The 18,633-nt window shown below is 40.5% G+C and overlaps 1 protein-coding gene across 1 annotated transcript in view; it reads right to left on the bottom strand.

The window, feature by feature from the left end:
* The window catches only part of PTPN12 (protein tyrosine phosphatase non-receptor type 12), a 3,019,581-nt gene that overhangs the window by 2,771,972 nt on the left and 228,976 nt on the right, over positions 1–18,633 (bottom strand). Inside the window, exons 2-3 of the mRNA XM_044088562.1 lie at positions 3,313–3,421; positions 895–971 (exon numbers count right to left, since the gene is read on the bottom strand). Coding sequence (XP_043944497.1) covers positions 895–971; positions 3,313–3,421 — 186 coding nt within the window. The remainder of the gene's footprint in view (positions 1–894; positions 972–3,312; positions 3,422–18,633) is intronic.

Here is an 18,633-nt window from a genome sequence, read left to right as displayed (position 1 = left end):
AAATCCACCCAGATAATGTGACTTTGAAATCTCTGGATCCCATTTTTGGGGAAAAAAAACACACACACATAATTGACCGTCTGTCTTAAAAGGAAATGTTCTTTCCACAAAGAGTCTGAATTGTCCGTGGACATTCATGCAATGTAAGATGTATGCATCCCTGCTAGAATATTTGGGAAATACTGATTAGACTGTGGTTTGTTTTTCTGGTTACAACAGTCTATTCCTATGAAAAACTAAATAAAAAAATTTGACACACAAAGCTTGTAATTCAGAATTCTTCCAGCAGAAGATATTGTCACTGGCAAAAGCATCTTCCAAGAAATGTACTTCAAATAAATCCCAGAAGCAGATTCAAAAAGGAGGTAGTGTTATCCCCTCAGAAATGATGCAGAAATACCATAGAGGAACAGGATCTCTGAAATGTCTACTTGAAATGTACCTCTCAGAAAAGCTTTACAAACATTTAAAAAAAGCAAGGAAGGAATCAATGCAGCCTTGGTCAAAGTTGGATATAGCAGCAAGGTGAATTTTAATAGATGACTATTTGAAACCTACATTAAAAAGTGAGAAAAAGTATACAAAAATAGTTGATAAAAAAGCTATAAAGGGCTATAACCCTTAGATCATCAATAAATAAAGAAGCATGCTGATTTGCCTATTTTTTCCCAAATTACATTTTTCTACATATTACACCAAACTGGACTTGAAAATAAATAAATACGACAAGAATACGAACATACATTTTTAATGTACAAAACAGTTTTTTGAAGGCAACTGGAAATGTACAGATGGCAACTTTCAGAAAGAATTAACCTGCGGCTCTGCTTAACTCTAGAAATACAACCACACAATCTCAAGAATCAGTAAACAAATGTATTATTTGGCACATACCTTTATAAAACTTGCATTGATGTAGTCTGAATCGTCAGGAGAAGTTTTTAAAGTCAGTTTGACTCGACTATGGTCAACTGCAAAAAAGATCGTTCCATGTCAGAACTATTTCCTATTTGATCAGCAAACATTAACAGAGACTGGTATAAGCATTTAAGAAAGCATTCACATAGTACAAATGTTTGAATATTTTTAGCAAGGATTCTACATTTGGATTTACCCATTAGTCACTTGCCAAAAATCAGAAAAAAGCAAAAGCCATAAACAAAAGCTTCTATCTTTGTTGGGGGTTTGAGAATCTCATTTTACTAACTAGAGAAACCAAAAACATTTATATGACCACAATATAATCCTTTGGAGTAGTGTTGTACAGGTTTCAAATTACTTAACACTTGCAAACAATTCATTAGTCCCTATAACTCCAAATAAAAATCAGCATAACAGAACTTAACTTTCCCCCAAATTATGTGAATCACATTAAAACTAGTTCTCCTATTTAAATATACTTGAAATACACGTTCTCTGTGGGTAATACCACTTACACAACTGACAATTGTGTAATAAATACACAAATGACTGAAATGCCAAATGCTCAGACAACTCACTATGTATGCGTGCTGGAGTTAGGTGAATTGCACTTACCATTGGGTGCAGCAATCTGAAAGGTGTAGTAATAAATAAGGTAGTAAAACCCCTCATAAAAAAGATTTTACTTAAATTAATGTTGAAAACAGTTTGAAAAATCATACAATTGGTAAAATAAGTAAAAAAAAATCACTGAGTTCAAACAAAAAGGGATTAGCATATTAATTTCTGGAAGGCCTGGCCTACATTACTTTCGTTTGCTGTATATAAACACAGCCCACTGTACTATCTTTTCAAAGATCCCTATGATTGTGTGTGTACTAATATATTATCAGCCCAGTTTTAATAAACAAATGTAAACTTACTTTAGCAATGCCCTTTTTATGCAGAACAAGCTTGAAAAGTAAACATAACAATGCCAACAACTTAGAAAAGTGCCACGTATTAATAATGGTAACAATGTTAGTATGATGGAATTATTACAGTTTCAAAGATTCATGTTTACAAATGCACTTACATATAATGCTTTCAAAATGAGAACTTCGGTCAAACTAGGATGTCCATGTGCTGTTGCTGGCAGCCTTTATCTATCCCTTTTCTAATTTCCCAACTCTACCCATCTTACACCTGCTTAAATGACTCAGTGATATGGCACTGCCTTTTCCACCCAAAAAGGTTAATACACTTCCTGACCATCTTTTCCATTAAGTACTTCCTCATAAAACAGTACCTTTCACAATCTGCAAATTCTCTCTCCCATCCCTCTATCACTGCTTCTGGGGAGAGTTCTTCTAAGAAACACGGTCTCCCAAAAGTTCTGAGCATCCACTTCACATTCCTTCTTTTCCTCTTAAGTTTCTCATGATCATAACCAAAGTATTTATATAAAAAATAAATCTTGCAGGTGAACCAGTGATTCTCCAACTTTCCCAAAGGTGTTATGTAATGAACTGATATTCCACCTAGGATTAATTCTGCCTTGTCCCCATGACTCTGACCTGTATTAAGTAGGTAATCAGTGACTGAAATAAGTAGAGTAAAAATGAATTAACAAGTGTGGTGTGAGTAGGATCCCAAAATCTATGAAGCAGAAATATCATGGGTTACATTCGACCTACATTATTAGTCACTCGCAAAATAAAATGCTTACAGACATTTAAGCACAGTTTTGTTTTACTATTAGTTCCTTCAGAATGTGTAAAATTCCATCTGCGCAGTGGGACTGAGCTGTTAATGCTGGCTTGCCCATTCTGGAGAGAGGATCATGACACTCCCAGTTAGCTGCTGCTCCAGTACAAGTGGAAGCTTGGGTAAAGGCCACTGACCAGGACCAAGTAGTGGTAATTCTCATTTGTGTGTGTGAGACAGCATGCACATGTCGAGGGTAGGGTGTAGCATGCTCTGTAGTGAAACAATGCCCATGCGATCCACCAGGGTGAAGAATGGCTATAAGAAATGCCTTGGCCACCCAAGTATGTGAATGCCTATGGCGACATAACTCTGGAGGCTGGACAAGGATTCATGGTGGTACAAAGGGCTGTGGTAGTGACAGAATTACTGGCAGTCAACCCCCATTGGCTCTTTTGGGATTCTAATCTGGATGATCCTGTGGAAAGAATTAAAGCGATGATGAACTGGATAGTTCTTGGTAGGCTGAGGCATAAAAAAAACTTCATGAGTGCTTGCACGTTGACCCCAATCAGTACACAGGAACAAACAGGGTGAAGCCTGACTGTGGGCGAATGGTTTCATTAAAGGCGAACACAGAAAAAAAGTTTATAGCTTTCACTTGCTGGTTTATTATGTAATCAAAGGGAATAAATGTATACTTACATGGTAAGATATCTTTATATCTGTTCTTTTTTACATTTTCTTCTTTTTCTCCAGCACAAGTCGGATAGATCTTTTCGGAGCGGTACTTAGTCGATAACCTTCTAAGTCTCTGAAAAAAGTAAATTAAAATAAAATATAAAAATAACTTTCATAATACATTTTTTACTGAAATAAAGACAGAAATAAATTGCTGACCAAACCTTGATCATTCTGCACTTCCATTACTGCATTAATGCAAATGGTTATTAAAAGGCAAATACTAGCAATGTGAATGCTTTAAAGATCATGTTCAAAATGACCGAGAAATTAGCAAAAGTCTTACCATTTTCATGATCGCATCATAGTACTTGCGATTATTTATTTAATGTAAAATCCAACACTGATTTTGTGTCTTTCCCATTAAACTTAACTTTTTAGAAAGCCAACAGTAGCAGGAACTGAAGATCAAACTGATGACATTACATTGTCTCAAATGGGGCCATTTGCCTTACTTTAATAATCTGTTTTTAAGGCCACATAGAAAACTATAATTTCTATCATTGGTCTAAGTGCCCCAGTTTCTTCTCCGAAATGTGAAAGAGCAGGGGACAACAGTTTATTAAACAACTGTAAAGCATTTAGACTTTTGCCAAGCTGTTAACTTAATTAAAAGCTTGGCAGATTACTAAATGCACACATTCATGTAGCAATTACTCCTTTAAATTTGCTCCATTAACTGGCATGCCTCCATAGTGACCATCAGTATGTAGGTCAGGATGTACGAATTAAAAGAGGTGTCCAATCTCCAGTTTCTGTTATTGGAAGCATGTTTTAAAAGTAAAATTTAATGCGAAAGTCAGAGTGTTGGATTTTACAGTAATAAGTGAATACAAGTAAAACATTTTATCATTAAAATGGTAAGACTTCCTAATTTCTCTTCACTGCTTTGAACATGACCTATAAGGGGAGATCCAAACTGAGACACAGCTAATACAGGTTTACGCCTGTATTATTATTTAATCTGGGAATTTTGAAGTCCTTGCAAGGCTCTGAACTACTCTAGCTTCAAATTCAGAAATGGTTATCAGTTTCCATTGGAAAGTGCACAACTCAACAATGGTCTACAAGAATAATGAATGAAAATATTATTTTATTTCCAAGTGACAATTGCTACCCCTTGGGAAGGGCAGAAGGCAATCATTCTGACTTCCTTTCATGTACACAGTAAATACTGCTACAAACTCTGGCAAAATTGTCTCGACACTATATAAAGATCCTAAAAGCACAGATAATGTTTTCCACTCTAAACTCTTATACACAGACTCGCTAGTCTTGGTCTCTCTTCTTCCTCTAACAGATGTTTTTCTAGCTATCTGACAGACAACCCTACCTATCAAACACCACTCGTGTTCCCCCAAGGCTCTATTTTTAGCCCCCATTTTTTTCATATCTTAGACCCTTCTTTTCAATATCTTTATCAATAACATTTGTACCGCACCTCCTGCCAAAGCTCTCCAATTCAGTATGTAGGTGATTCAGCTATTATCTGCTTCTGCAACAACCTGTTCCTCCTCCTACAAATAACCCACAAAGCATTCTCCTCTCTTGAAACCTGGCTTGACAACTCCTGACTATTACTCAACAGCAACAGAAAATTGTTTCCCTTCACTACCAAAATCATGCGTTGTTGACAAATCATATTTTAAGACCAACTCCCAAAATACAGTAATTGAAGTAGTTATATACACCAAACCGCAAGGTGTAACCATTTACGAGAATCTAAAATTTGATCTCCGTATCCAAAACATTATTAAAAAAAAACACATAAAAAACTGGGGATGTTCTATAAGCATAAACTTTACCTAAACACATCTACAAGAATCACTCTTGCCAACACCTACCTTTTAAACTTCACTCCTATATGGAGCACCTATTCTCACCAACCTCCACATCACACTTAAATCAAAACATGAATCTTATTACAATAAGATAGCTAAATTAGCAACCTGGTTCCACATACTGCTCCCACCATTATACTTCCTTAAAATTCCAAAACTATGTTTGAACTTCCTCAACACCATACCTGTCCACAACGTATAACTTTCTCAGTAAAAAACGTCAATAAATAAATAAAATCATCCATGCAGTAAACTAAAGATGTGTGAGTAAGTTATCATATGTGAGAAAGTGTGTGTAAATTGTCCTTGGTCATTTTCAAAAGAAAAAAGAACCAGTATTGCCTGGGTCAAAAGGGGGTGTTTACCGACATTATACTTGGGGGAATGTCTCAGTTTCTTTAGAAGAATGTTAACCATCAGGGGAAAGGCATACAGGAGCATTCCTGTCCATGGGAATGAAAAGGCATCCATCTTCCAAGCCATTGTACAAGGAACCTTGGGCAAAACATTTTTTTAGCTCCGTTATGAATGGAGGCAAACAGATCTACTTGAGGAGTTCCCCACAAATTGATAAATTCCTGGAAGACACCAGGATCACCTTCCATTTGTGTGGGTCTGTTCTGGTCCTGCTCAACTCATCTGCCACCACATTCTGCTCTGACGGCATTGCAAGTCGCCTGAAGAGAAAGATTTACAGAAGTCACCAGTTCCCAGGGTATCACTGAATGACCCGATTCCCCCTCATTTATGTGCCATATGATTGTAGTATTATCTGGGATTACTAGAAGAGGGCTTAGAATTCACAGGTGATTTAAAGACTTGGAATACATGGATCAATGCCATAACTTCTTTGAGATTTACATATTTTACCTTAGCTTGTTAGTTCCAGAGATTGTAGAACTACACACCTTTAGATAGTGGTTCCCAAGCAAAGTCGGACACATCTGTGGTCACAGACTGAGCAGGTGCTGGATAAGTCACAGGCAGACCTGAGTTTAGGGAAACTGTTCAACAACCAGAACAACTCTCTCTTGAAAAAAATTTAGAAACGGAATCTGAAATAAAGGGTGCTGGTGTACAACAAACAAGTAGTTGAGAAGCCACTGATTTTTTCATGTGGAGTCTGGCTAGTGGAATCATGAGAACAGTAGAAGCCATGAAACCTAGAATCCTGAGAAATTCCACGGCTGTTGAAAGTCTCTGAATGGACAATATTATGAACTGTTGCTCGTAAGAGTCCACTTTGTGGAGGTATCTATAAAATACCCTAGAAAGACTATCCTTTTGGACGGAACAAGAGAAGATTCTTTTAGGTTTATATCTAAAATCCAATACTGAGGAATATATTTAAACAAGAGATTCTAGATAGGCTGATGAAGATTCTGCAAAGATAAGATAGTCATCCAAGTATGGAGAAATAAATACTCCCTGTAATCTGCAAAGGGCTATTACAGGGGCTAAAGACTTTGTCTGTAGTCTTGGAGCTGTAGATGCACACAAACAGAAAAACACAAAACTAAAAATGTGAACAAAGTAGAGAAAATCTCAAATACTAGAAATATTTGAAAATGGGGATATGATGATAGGCATTTTTCAGATCTAGAGTTAACCAAGAAACTGAGGAAGAATGAGTGGTACGAAAGTGCTCTTTGAACTTTGGAATTTTATGTTAAGATTTAGAAATGAAAGATCCAAAACAGGTCTCCATTTTCCTTCCTTTTTTGGCACCAGAAAAAGCCTTAAATAAAAGAATTTCCCTATTTGATCTGAAAGAACAGGCACTGTGACTCCCACAGAATATTTGGTATACAAGAGTAGCAAATAGTGAGGTTAGATTGATGGGGTGAGAAAGAATTCCCTGAAAAAAAAGGAAACTAGTCCCAGTAGTAACATTTCTGAATTATTCTCAGATACCAGGAGTCTTGATGTGATCTGGTGTCAAAGAGGAAAGTGAAGGTTCAAAATTTCGGAAAGCTTTACAAGGTTGCCAGAGTGGGGAGGGTGACAAGAATGATTTTATGGATAATTAAGTCTTTTTAATTGCCACTGGTCTTGGGAAGGGGGGGCCTCCTTTCCTTTTTGCACCTCCCTGCCATCGTTTCTTGGATGTTTGCTTACCTTTCATTTTTTACTTTTTTCTGGGACTGCTTGCATTGCTTCTTATAGAAAGAACTTGAAATAGCTGAAAAGTTCTTACTGTACTTATTAATGAAGAAATGCAATATTTGAGATATCCCCTGTTTGACCTTTACCCTATTTTGTCAAATCTTTTAAGACCCTTCAAAGACAAAGATCCAAATAGCACCTCTAATGGGGACATTCAACAGTTCAGCCTTCATATCTTCTAGCAAGTTTTTGGAGTGCAGCAAAGCAAACCTTCTAATTGCTAAGCCAACAGCAGCCGCCCTGGACACTGTACCGGCCATGTCATAATGACATTTAAGTGAATGTTTCATTACTTGTGAGACAGAAGAAAGAACGGAATTTAAAGTCTTGGTGTCTGACTAAGGAAGGTCAGCTAACAAGGTTTTCATTTTGTCAAATGGAACCAGCAAAAACACACATGTGAGCTTGATAGTTCACTGTTTTAAAAGTTGGGATGGAAGAGGTATAGACCTTTTTTCCCAAAATGATCAGATAAATTAGGATTAGATGACAAAGAAGCAGACGGTTCTGAAAGAGAGACTACAGCAGGATATGCTCTGAACTTTCTTTGGTGCTGGAGGTAGACTGTTAGGCAAAGCACTAAATGCAAGGAAGGCATCTTCTGAAGCCGGCAGAACAGGAAGAATAGCTGCAAACTGAGGGTAGCCACCTGTAACAAATCTTAATCTCTGTGTTTCTGATACTCCTCTTTGTTCTCAGTTAGAGAGACCTTTCTTCCTGCTAATGATGTCACAAAAGAACAACCCATCAGCAGTGGGGTTACAGGGAATGTTTTCTTTTGATTCAGATTTCCAGTTCTCTGTAGTAGATATAAACGAGAAGCATGGTCTAATCTTATGACTTGCACATCTGACTCAGATTCAGAATAAGATGGGGAAGGAGATTTTTGATCCATACTTAAAATTACTGAAAGGCTTTGAGCAGGTCCTCTGCAAATCCCAGCTAATCATGCTTTGGCTGTAGGGGATACTGCTACAAATGTCTGTTTGACTTTGTGCTTTCTTTTCCCCGAGAATGTCTGAGAAGATCATTCAGATGTCCAGGCATCCCCCAGGAAATCAGACTCCTCAATGTGGTCTTAACAGACAATATCCACTCCCTCCTCTGATGCTACAAGGAGTAGTTTTCATCTCCCCAAAGTGGATGTATGACCAGTCTTGAAGGATGTGCTAATCTCTTGGCCTTGTGATAGGCAATGCCAGAGAGGCTGAGAAGAACAGAATGACGATCTAAGGGCTCCAAGATGGGCACCATGGAGTCGCTACCAAAAGGTCCACCCAATACTTAGGCTGAATAGGAGTCCAAAACCTCAAAAGAAATGTTATTTTCTTTAGAACTGGAGGGGAAATATCTGAACAGCCAGAACCCTGGTCCATGATACTGCTAAGTGCTTTCATTTTTTTCTTTTTTAATTGAAGTAAAAATTAACTCCACCTGCTTCTACGGGGCTTATGAGTGAAAGTTTAACAGACTAAAGACTGAGCACTGTGTTATTCCCCTACAGACCAGACAAGGTTTGTGGTGATCTTTATATGGTATTTGTCATCCACATACTTCCTTTTCTGACAGAAAAAAATATATACTTTTTTCACAAAAATGGAAGGTAGTCCCCAACAGGGTACTTATATGCTCACTTTGTGAAACTAGCCAACCATTGAACCTACAAAGCTGGAACTGTAAGCAAAATTTCCTAACTGCTTCAGTGGTAAGAAGGTTTTGAAGTTATGTCGCCCGTACATCTGTTTTCCACAAGCTTGATCTCGAGCTCTGCTAGTAATATGGGTGTATGGAAGGTGCTTTAAAGTTTTGGAAGCTGACTATACCATATAGCTTGGGCTCCTGCAACAGGTATTTAATGATGAACATCTATAGGTATGAAAATGCAAATGTTTCATCTCCCAAGCCCCTGCTTTCACTTATCAAGGGTATCAGAACTTCTCAGAGATTTGGAAAGCATGTCTAGGCTTAAAAAGGCCCTTGTGGCCAATAGCCTAGTAATCACCTATGAAAAGCAGAGAAAGAAACAGCACTGTATTGTGTGGGTCATATCCAGCAGCATTATATTGAATAGTGCAGGCTAAAATGTGGATGTTCTTCTATGGCAGTGTTATGCTGTTGTGTGAGATGCTTTTTTTTCTTCTGCATTGGTAACTGTGTTGGTCACTGCGTATATATGTGTATGTGTATGTGTATGTGTGTGTGTGTGTGTGTGTGTGTGTGTGTGTGTGTGTGTGTGTGTGTGTGTGTTGCAGTCTGGTATTACTGCCTTCTGTGCATTCCATAATGACTTTACTGCAAAAAAGTATCATTTCTTCATGATGTCATTTGGGTTTACCGAGTTTTCTGAGTACTGGAATTTTTTCTGTCCTTTTTCTGCAAACTGAACTTAACGAGAAAAAAATATGCTAGAGTTGTGAAGACAAACCAAACAGTATACAGCATGCAAAACAGAACAACCGAATGGTTTGAGATCTCAGATTTTGCGATAAAAACGGTTTCTACATGGATGCTTAGAGACCACTTTCTAGAATATCTGACTATTTGAAAAGCATTTAGTCTGAAACAGCATCTAAAGACGAATGGACAAGGGATGCAATTAAAGATTTTAGGTTCCAGTGATATTAACTGGCATAGTTGCTGAGAAAAAGTACAGTTTTGTACCTACCATAAATATAGATGTTCGAGTGCTAATACAGCTGCAGTAATCACAGATGGGTTCTCTGCCGTCAGGCGGGTCCTCGGTCGGCCGAATTCCAAAGTCTAGGTCCGGTGTCGGTTGTTGTCGCCTTCCCTCCTGACGTCAGTGAGGCCGGAGTATATAAGACACAGCCGACGCCATGTTCTTCAGTCTTTCTTGCCCCAGATGTCAGGTGCCCCCAGAAGGAAGGCAATACATAAATTATGTTTATATGTATATACATGCAATGCAATATAATCCAAAATCAGTAGTTGCAAGCAAATAAACCATAGAAGGATAACCCAGTCAGGTTGTATGAAGAGGGTGTTAGGCCCCATGCCTTTACCAAGTGGGGAAGGAGGGAGGGAAACCTGTACTGCAGCTGTATTAGCACTCGAACATCTACATTTATGGTAGGTACAAAACTGTACTATGTTCATCGTGCATACAGCTGCAGTAATCACAGATGGGTAGAGTCCCAAAGCTACGCACAGGGTGGTAGGTACTAGGAGGAACTGGGTTGAGCCAGAATGCCCTGCAACACAGCAGTGGCAAAGCCTGCTCTAGTCTTGGAATATAAAGGCAGGTGGTAGTGTTTTGTGAAGGTATGTACAGAACTCCAAGTGGCTGCCTCCAAAATATCTTTGGTAGGAACTCCTCTGAGGAAGGCTGTAGAGGTAGCTGTGGCCCTGGTGGAGTGTGATCTGATGCCTGTAGGAACAGATTTCCCATGATAGGAATAACAAAACTGTATGCAGTGGCCTATCCACTTTGAAATAGTCTGCTTGGTAACTGGCTTCCCTTGAGCCCCTACAGCATAGAACACAAAGAGTTGTTCTGATTTCCTGAAGGACTTTGTTCTGCCCAAATAATAACGTAGCTGCCTATGGATGTCTAAAGAGTGTAGCAGCCTTTCCCCTTTGTTTTGAGGATTGGGGTAAAAGGTAGGTAGGTGTATGGCTTGATTTAAAGCTACACTGGATACCACTTTAGGCATAAATGATGGGTTGGTACGAAGGGAAACCCTGTCCTGATGGAAGATGAGAAAGGGCTGCACCGCCATGAGGGCCTGTAGTTCCGAAACCCTACGAGCTGAAGTGATAGCCAGAAGGAAGGCTGTTTTCCAGGACAAATATTGCAAATCTGTTGAGGCAGCTGGTTCAAAAGGAGGCAATGTTAATTTTTCTAGTATGTAATTAAGATCCCAGGCTGGTATTGGTTGTTTCCTTGGTGGTCTTATATTCTTAGCCCCTCTGAGGAACTCTTGTAAGAGTGGGTGAGAAAATAAAGGAGGATCCGTGTTGAATTCTGCAGAAATGGCTGAGGCATGGATTTTTATGGAAGAAAATGAAAGTCCACTGTTCAGCAGCTCAGCTAGATACTGTAATACCTGAGGCAAGTTCAGTTTTCTAGGGTCCTGGCCTTTTTTCTCATTCCAAGAGCAAAACCGCTTCCATTTTGCGGAGTAAGCTTTTCTAGTAGATGGCCTTCTGGCCTCCAAAATGACATCCTGCACCTCCTTGGAGAGTAGGGTCTGTTGTGGTGTTAAGGAATTTTCCATGCAGCGAGATTGAGTGTTTTCAGCTGACTGTGAAGAGTTTTGTAGCTGTGCTGAGTCAGCAGAAGAGGCATTAGAGGCAGGGACCAGGGAGGAGTATGTGTTAGGCTCCTCAGAAGCGGGTACCGGTGTTGCCTTGGCCAATCTGGAGCAATCAGTATCATCTTCGGTCTGTCTGCTCTTGCTTTCAAAAGCACCTTGGGCAGAAGAGGCAGAGGTGGGAATGCGTAAACTGTCCATGCTGTCCAACTGAATGAAAGGGCGTCCACTCTCCAGGCCTTTGGATGAAAGGTCCTCGAACAAAACTTTTCCAATTGATGATTCCTGTGGGAGGCAAAAAGATCTAGGTCTGGCCTCCCCCTCGCTTGGATTATCTCTGTAAACACCTGAGGATGCAACTTCCATTCGTGTGGATCTATCATATTTCTGCTTAGATGGTCTGCCAGCGTGTTTTCCAATCCTGGCAAGTACTGTGCTTGAAGTTCGATTTGCCATTCCAGAGCCAAGTTCCTAAGAGTCATGGCTAGTCTGCACAAGGGGTATGAATGTGTTCCTCCTTGTTTGTTTATGTACCACATTACTGTGGTGTTGTCTGTTCTTATCAGTAATTGTCCTGGATGCAGGAGGTCCTTGAAAGCTGTAATTGCATTTATTACTGCTAGCATTTCTTTTTGATTGATGTGAAGGTGCTTTTCCTTTTGGGACCATTTGCCCTGAATGCACCTGTCCGTCATGTGCGCCCCCCAGGCGTAATCTGAGGCGTCTGTTGTGATGACTTGATTTGCTTGAGGCTTGCAGAATGGGAGGCCTGTATTTGCTTGACATGCTTGGGCCCACCATAGAAATTCCTTTTGCAAACATGGAATTATTGGTATTATTGTTTCCAAACTGTGACTGTGTTGAGACCATAGGTTTTTTAGGTACCATTGAAGCTTCCTCATATGCAGCTTTGCACATGGGATTAAAAGAATGCAAGATGCCATGAAGCCCAGAGCCTGCAGGATTTTCCTTGCAGTAAGCCTGGTACATTTTGCTAGTATTTTGAAGTACTGAGTTAGTTGCCCCTGTTTTTCTGGCGTAAGATAGGCCATCTGGGTGTTTGTGTCCAAGTTGGCACCCAGGAAAGTTATTTTCTGAGATGGTGTTAGCCTGGATTTCTCTTTGTTGATTGTGTGTCCCAGAGAATGCAGTAACCGTGTTACATAAGCCAGATGTTCCAGAAGTATGTGCTTGCTGTCCGCTTGGATCAGGCAGTCGTCCAAAGAAGGGTAAATTTGTATCCCTTGAAGTCTGCAGTAGGCAATCACTGATGCCAAGCACTTTGTGAATACTCTGGGCGCAGTAGATAAGCCAAAGGGCAATGCAGAGAATTGATAGTGGATTGAACCTGCAAGAAATCTGAGGTATCTTCTGCAGCTTTGTCTGATTGGGACATGCAGGTATGCCTCCTTGAGGTCCAATGTTACCAGCCAAAACTCCTTGCCCAGCATGGGAAGAAGCTGCTGTAATGTGAGCATCTTGAATTTTGGTGCAGTAAAATGTGTTTAGGATGGATAAGTCCAAAATGGGTCTCCAGTCGGTTCCTTTCCTTGGTACCAGAAAAAGTCTTGAATAAAAACCTTGACCTTGTTCATGAGTAGGTACCTCTTGAATAGCTCTCATGCTTATGAGCTTTGAAATTTGTAGTTGTGCCTCTGCCCTTTGATTGTGTGGCAGGTTTGGCATGCCTCTCATTTTTGGAAGAGTGTGGAATTGAAATTTGTAGCCTCTGTTTATAATGTCTAGGATCCATTTGTCTGTTGTGACAATATGCCAATTTCTTGCAAATAATGCTAGCTTTCCTCCCAAAGGTGCTGCCAGCTGAGACCTGCTTGGCATGGAAATGAGGGAGTCATTGGGTTTGTTTCCTGTATTATTGTGCACTGTCTTCGCCACCTCTTGGTGCTGGAGTTTGCCATTGTCGGCCTCTATAAGATCCTTGTGCTTGCCCTCTGCCCCTTGTGCGTCTGTATCTACCTCTTTGGGGCTTGTCAGTGGTTGGAAAGGACCAGTTTTTTGAAGGGCGATTTCTGCTAAAACGTGGTGGATGGACCTGTAAAAAAGCTTTGACAGTTTGCATAGATTTGGCTTTTTCTTCCATTTTCCGTAATATCTCCTCAGCATTAGTACCAAACAGCACATCCTTTTGTAAAGGAGCATCTAGAAGTTTAGCTTTCACATGATCAGGCAAGTTTTGTTCCCTAAGCCAGGCATGTCTGCGAATGACTGATCCTGTAGCAGCCGCTCTACTTGAGGCCTCTAGGGCATCATAGCCACATTGTAAGGTGTGTTTACCCACTTGCTCTGCACTATGCATCATATCCTGCAACTCCTTCAAATCTGGTTGTTCAGGTTGAGACATTTTATTCCTTAATTGTGATAACAGGAACTGTTGATATTTAAGCATATGAAACTGACAATTTAAGGCCCTCATGGCTAGGGTGGCCGAGGTATATACCTTTTCCCCACCTTTCTAAGGATCTTGACTCTCTTTCGGCAGGAAGTGGATTCTTGGCAGTAGAGGCCTTCAATCCCTTGGGGCCTTGAGAAATGGTTTCAGGGTCAGCATTATGGCTTTGTAGAGAAATTGGTGAGAGTTAGGAACTCTGTAGTACCTATCAGGTTTGACTGATGCAGGAGGCAGGGAATCCGGGTTAAGGCAAGCCTCGAATAAACATCATCAAGTATGTCCAAAACAGAAGGTATCGCCAGAGGTCTGTGTTGAGGTAACAAAAGAAATTCCCTAAGTCTTTTCTTGGAATCGGAAAAGTCTTGGCCTTCCCAATGGAAGTGTTCCCTTAAGTGTGCAAGGTTTCCCCAAAGGAAAAATCCTCAGGAGGAGATACAGAAGGAATGGACTGCTCTGCATCTGAATCCTCAAAAGGGGAGTAAGAGTGTTCCTCTACATCAGAATGTTCTGATAAAATGGAGCCCTGATCAGAAGAGGGAGAATCTTCCTCCACTCTGGGTCTCTTGTCTGGAGGGTTGAGAACCCTGATAAGAGTAATTAAATCCTCAGCCATTTTAAGCATCTGTTTTTTAGGCATGGGGCCTGGAGATGGGCCCTGTGCAACAGGCCTCTTGGGATGCCTGGCTGCTTTGGATTTAGTAAAGGCCTTAATAGAAAAAGAAGATGAGGGTCTAAAGACACCATGGGTGGAAGTGGACCTGTCCACATTAGGAGGCTCAACATTAGCAATGGCTTTGGTGGTTGTAGTCTGGGAAAGGGCCGAGGTACCTGCGGTCTCGGGTACAGAGGACACCGCCAAAGGAGTGTCGTCGGTAGTCAGGGACTGCAAAGGCGTCTCGCTGAGAACCGGACCATGTGTAGCCTGTTTTGGCATGGTGTCGGTGGGGACCGCGGACCTCGCGTGTCGGTCCTTGTGTTTTTTGGACAAAACGGTAGTCGGCGTTTCCGACGACATTTTATAATCAAAGGCTTTACCAAAATAGTGTTGGGCGAACTCCGCCCGACGCTTAATAGTGCGTTTATTGAAAGTAGCACAAAAGCGACAGCCCGAGACGTCGTGGTCTGGGCCTAAACAAGGTATGCAGAGGGAATGGAAATCCTTATGCGGTATTTGCTTCCCACAAGAAATACAATTATTAACTTTTTCTGACATCGGTCTGAGGCAAGAAAAGTTTCCCCAACGGGGTACTTAGCTTTAATGAAGACTTCGGTTTCCAATTTTTTCGTAATTCAGGAGCTGGCCGACCGGCACTTGCGAATTGCTTCTGCTTCGGGCACAGCGTGGCAAAAAAGACTGAAGAACATGGCGTCGGCTGTGTCTTATATACTCCGGCCTCACTGACGTCAGGAGAGAAGGCGACAACAACCGACGCCGGACCTAGACTTTGGAATTCGGCCGACCGAGGACCCGCCTGATGGCAGAGAACCCATCTGTGATTACTGCAGCTGTATGCACGATGAACATCGGACTACATGATTGGAAGCCAAACAGATTTTGAGGAAAATGCACTGCTTTCTGGGGCTAATATAACGTTATTAGAATTAGTTGTGCCAAGTCACCTATTACTTTAAACATGATCTTCTAAATAATAAGAAATGAGGAAACACATAACTTAGACCCTGCCAACACATTAAAACAGAATGATTCAGTCATTCAGGGTATGCTGGCAAATGCAAGAAAAATTTTTGAAGGTGGGCGTTATTAGATATGGGGAAAAGTATAGCTTTAATCCAAACTACAGTGACTTCTTTTCCTCCATGTCATGTGGTACACAGTTCTTCATGAGAAATCTCATTATGAATATACATTTCAGGGTAGACAACACATCTTATGTCTGTTACTTATTAAGCCTCCTGATAGGACATCATCATCCTTTTTTTCCATCACTTTCTACATGGGTCTTGGAGTTGTGTCAACTGTCACTCACTTTTTCAGTTCAGTGCCACCCGCCTTCCCCCTTTGATGATCACATCTGACTAACGCATGTCTTCTCTTACAAAATATATCCATCTTTCTATTGAACTCCCTTGTTTCCTCTTGCTTTCTTCATGTCTTTCCCAAATCTTCAACAAATTGTCCTTTGCTTTCCTACACATGTACCTGAAATACTGTAATCTGTTCTGTTTGACCTTCTCTGTAACTAGTACTACTAAGGCATCTGCTCTGATGTCCTTATTTCTTTGTCCCACAATGTTCATCCTATGTCTCAGGCACTTCATCACCTCTAGCTACCTCAGCTCTCTGCCCTCACTGTCCAGATTTCTGTACTACAAAGTAGAAGTGATCACACACTGTTTTGTACACCTTGCTTTTCGACTTCTTTAACATTCTTTTGTCACAAACTATTCCTGTCAGCCTGTGCCAGTTTATTGCATCTCCAGTGAGTCTAGCTTTGACCTCCTTATTCAGACTTCCCCTCTCAACTAGCCCTCCCAGCGTCCTGAAGCTATTAACCTGTTCCACCATTTTCCACTTCTCTCTGTTTTCAGCTTCTTCGGATTTCCTTCATAAGTTGCCATGACCAATGCCTTGTCTGCTCTCACTTTCATCCCATGTGCTTTCAGTTTTGCATACCATTCCCTTAACATTTGCTAAAGTTCTTATTCGGAGTCTGCTTATAATGCTGCATCATCCGATAACAGCAGCCTTGTTTATTTGTCCCCAACAACCTGTTTGCTAATGTAGTCTATCACCAATATGAATGTCAGTGGGTTCAAAACTGAACAGTGATGCATACACACTTGCACTTGTAACCCCTCTCCTAGCCCGAACACTTCGTATTTGAGTTGTTGGGTCCTTGTACATAGCCTGACCTAATTCTACCAATGTTTCTAGGACTTCATACCATTGCATGACTATCCAAATCAGCTTTTTTGAGATCTTTTCATAGATTCATAGGCAAGTACTACTCTAGCTCCCCTTGCAAGTCATTTTAAGCTTAGCCAGTCAGTTTCCATTTTTGTGCTCAAAATAACCTATCCCATTTGGTTATAGACTGGAAACAGAAAACAAATCTTTGCAAAGCGTGCTCAAAATGTCTTTTTACAAGATACCTCTAAGAATACAATATTTCTCAACATATAGAAGTAAACAGAAACGGAAAAAGCAACCAGAAAAAAACACAGTCTATACAAGCACAGCATACTTTATCAGAGAAGCATGACAATGTATAAGAAGAAAGTACAGTTGCATTAGGAACTTACCATTAGTTTAGATATTTAAGTATATTCACTGTTACAGTCATAATTACTTGGATTCCTGCCTGCAGGGAGCCTGAGTGCTCCCTTGAATTCCAGAACTTTACCTTTCTCTTACTGGCGTTGGTCAACTCCCTTCTATTTGGATGTCAGAATGCTAATAGTACAAGAGAGGCATTAGCCAATTCAATCTTCGGATCTTTTTGTGCTGGCTCAGCAATGAGCTTGTCTTACGCACCAACAACCACTAGGGGACACAGAAAAATAACAAGTGAACACTCACCCATCCACTGGCAACACACTGCCTCTATGGACTCTAGGTAGGAGAAAAGTAAGGACAGTGCCTCTTGAAAGAAGAGACAAAAGATCAGGGGATAAGGTTAAGAGGTACCTACCTCATCCCAGGATGCCTGATCAGGAAAGCAGAGGGGATAGTGATATGAAGAGGGAATGCAACAGTAAATGCACTCTGACACCTACAATTATCCACAGTTCTAACACATCTGCACACTGTACACTGCAATACTCATTGCTGCACTGCTCGCTTATTGGAAAATTCCCACAACATTTGAACTACAGTGTGGCTGACCCCAATTGTGCTACTAGGACAGCAGACCATGGAGAATGCCTGAGGCAAAACCAACCCTAGCAGTAGATGCAAAATAAAATTGTAATGCCTGGAAAAGATGTGCTGATGCAGTATAGCAACTCAAACAGCAAAAGGCTGAAAAACTGAAAAAGCTTTAAGCAGATATTTAGATGAGGCAATAAAACTGCAAAATCAGAGGCTGAAATGAAGAAAAAGTTGGTTGAATATGAAAAGATGTTTCCAACAAAAAGAAAAAAAACAGAATTAGAGAACACAGCACATAAGGAAAACCTGAGATTTTTAGCTGTATCAGAGAAGGTGGAAGGAAGAGACTGTACTAAATTTATGAAAGCACTAATAAGCAACTGGGCTGGTATGCCACAGCAAGAGTTGTTTTTTGAAAGGGCACATTGTGTGTATGCTCCAAACCTAGTTACGAAAAAGCAACCTAAACACGTGATAGTAAAGATGCAATCCTACCAGCAGGAGGAGTTGATTTTGACAAAACTATGGCAGAAGGACAATGTACTAAAAGAGGGAGACAGCAGCAGAGTATTTGTGGAGAATGATTACTCACTGTACACCAAGCAGAAGAGGAGTAAATTTATTCCACTATTCAGGGAATGTCAAGAAGCAGGCATGAGATTCAAACTGCTGTACCTAGCAATCTTCAAAATAATCTTCCCTGGATGAACAAAATCATTTTTGATGAAGTACATGCTAAGGAGAAAATGCAAACGATTTTCG

This window comes from Protopterus annectens, chromosome 11.part0 (genome assembly GCF_019279795.1).
Source record: "Protopterus annectens isolate FY-2018-M chromosome 11.part0, PAN1.0, whole genome shotgun sequence".
NCBI lineage: Eukaryota > Metazoa > Chordata > Ceratodontiformes > Protopteridae > Protopterus > Protopterus annectens.
Note: the sequence above shows the minus strand (reverse complement) of the source record. Positions and strands in the feature narration are given on the sequence as shown.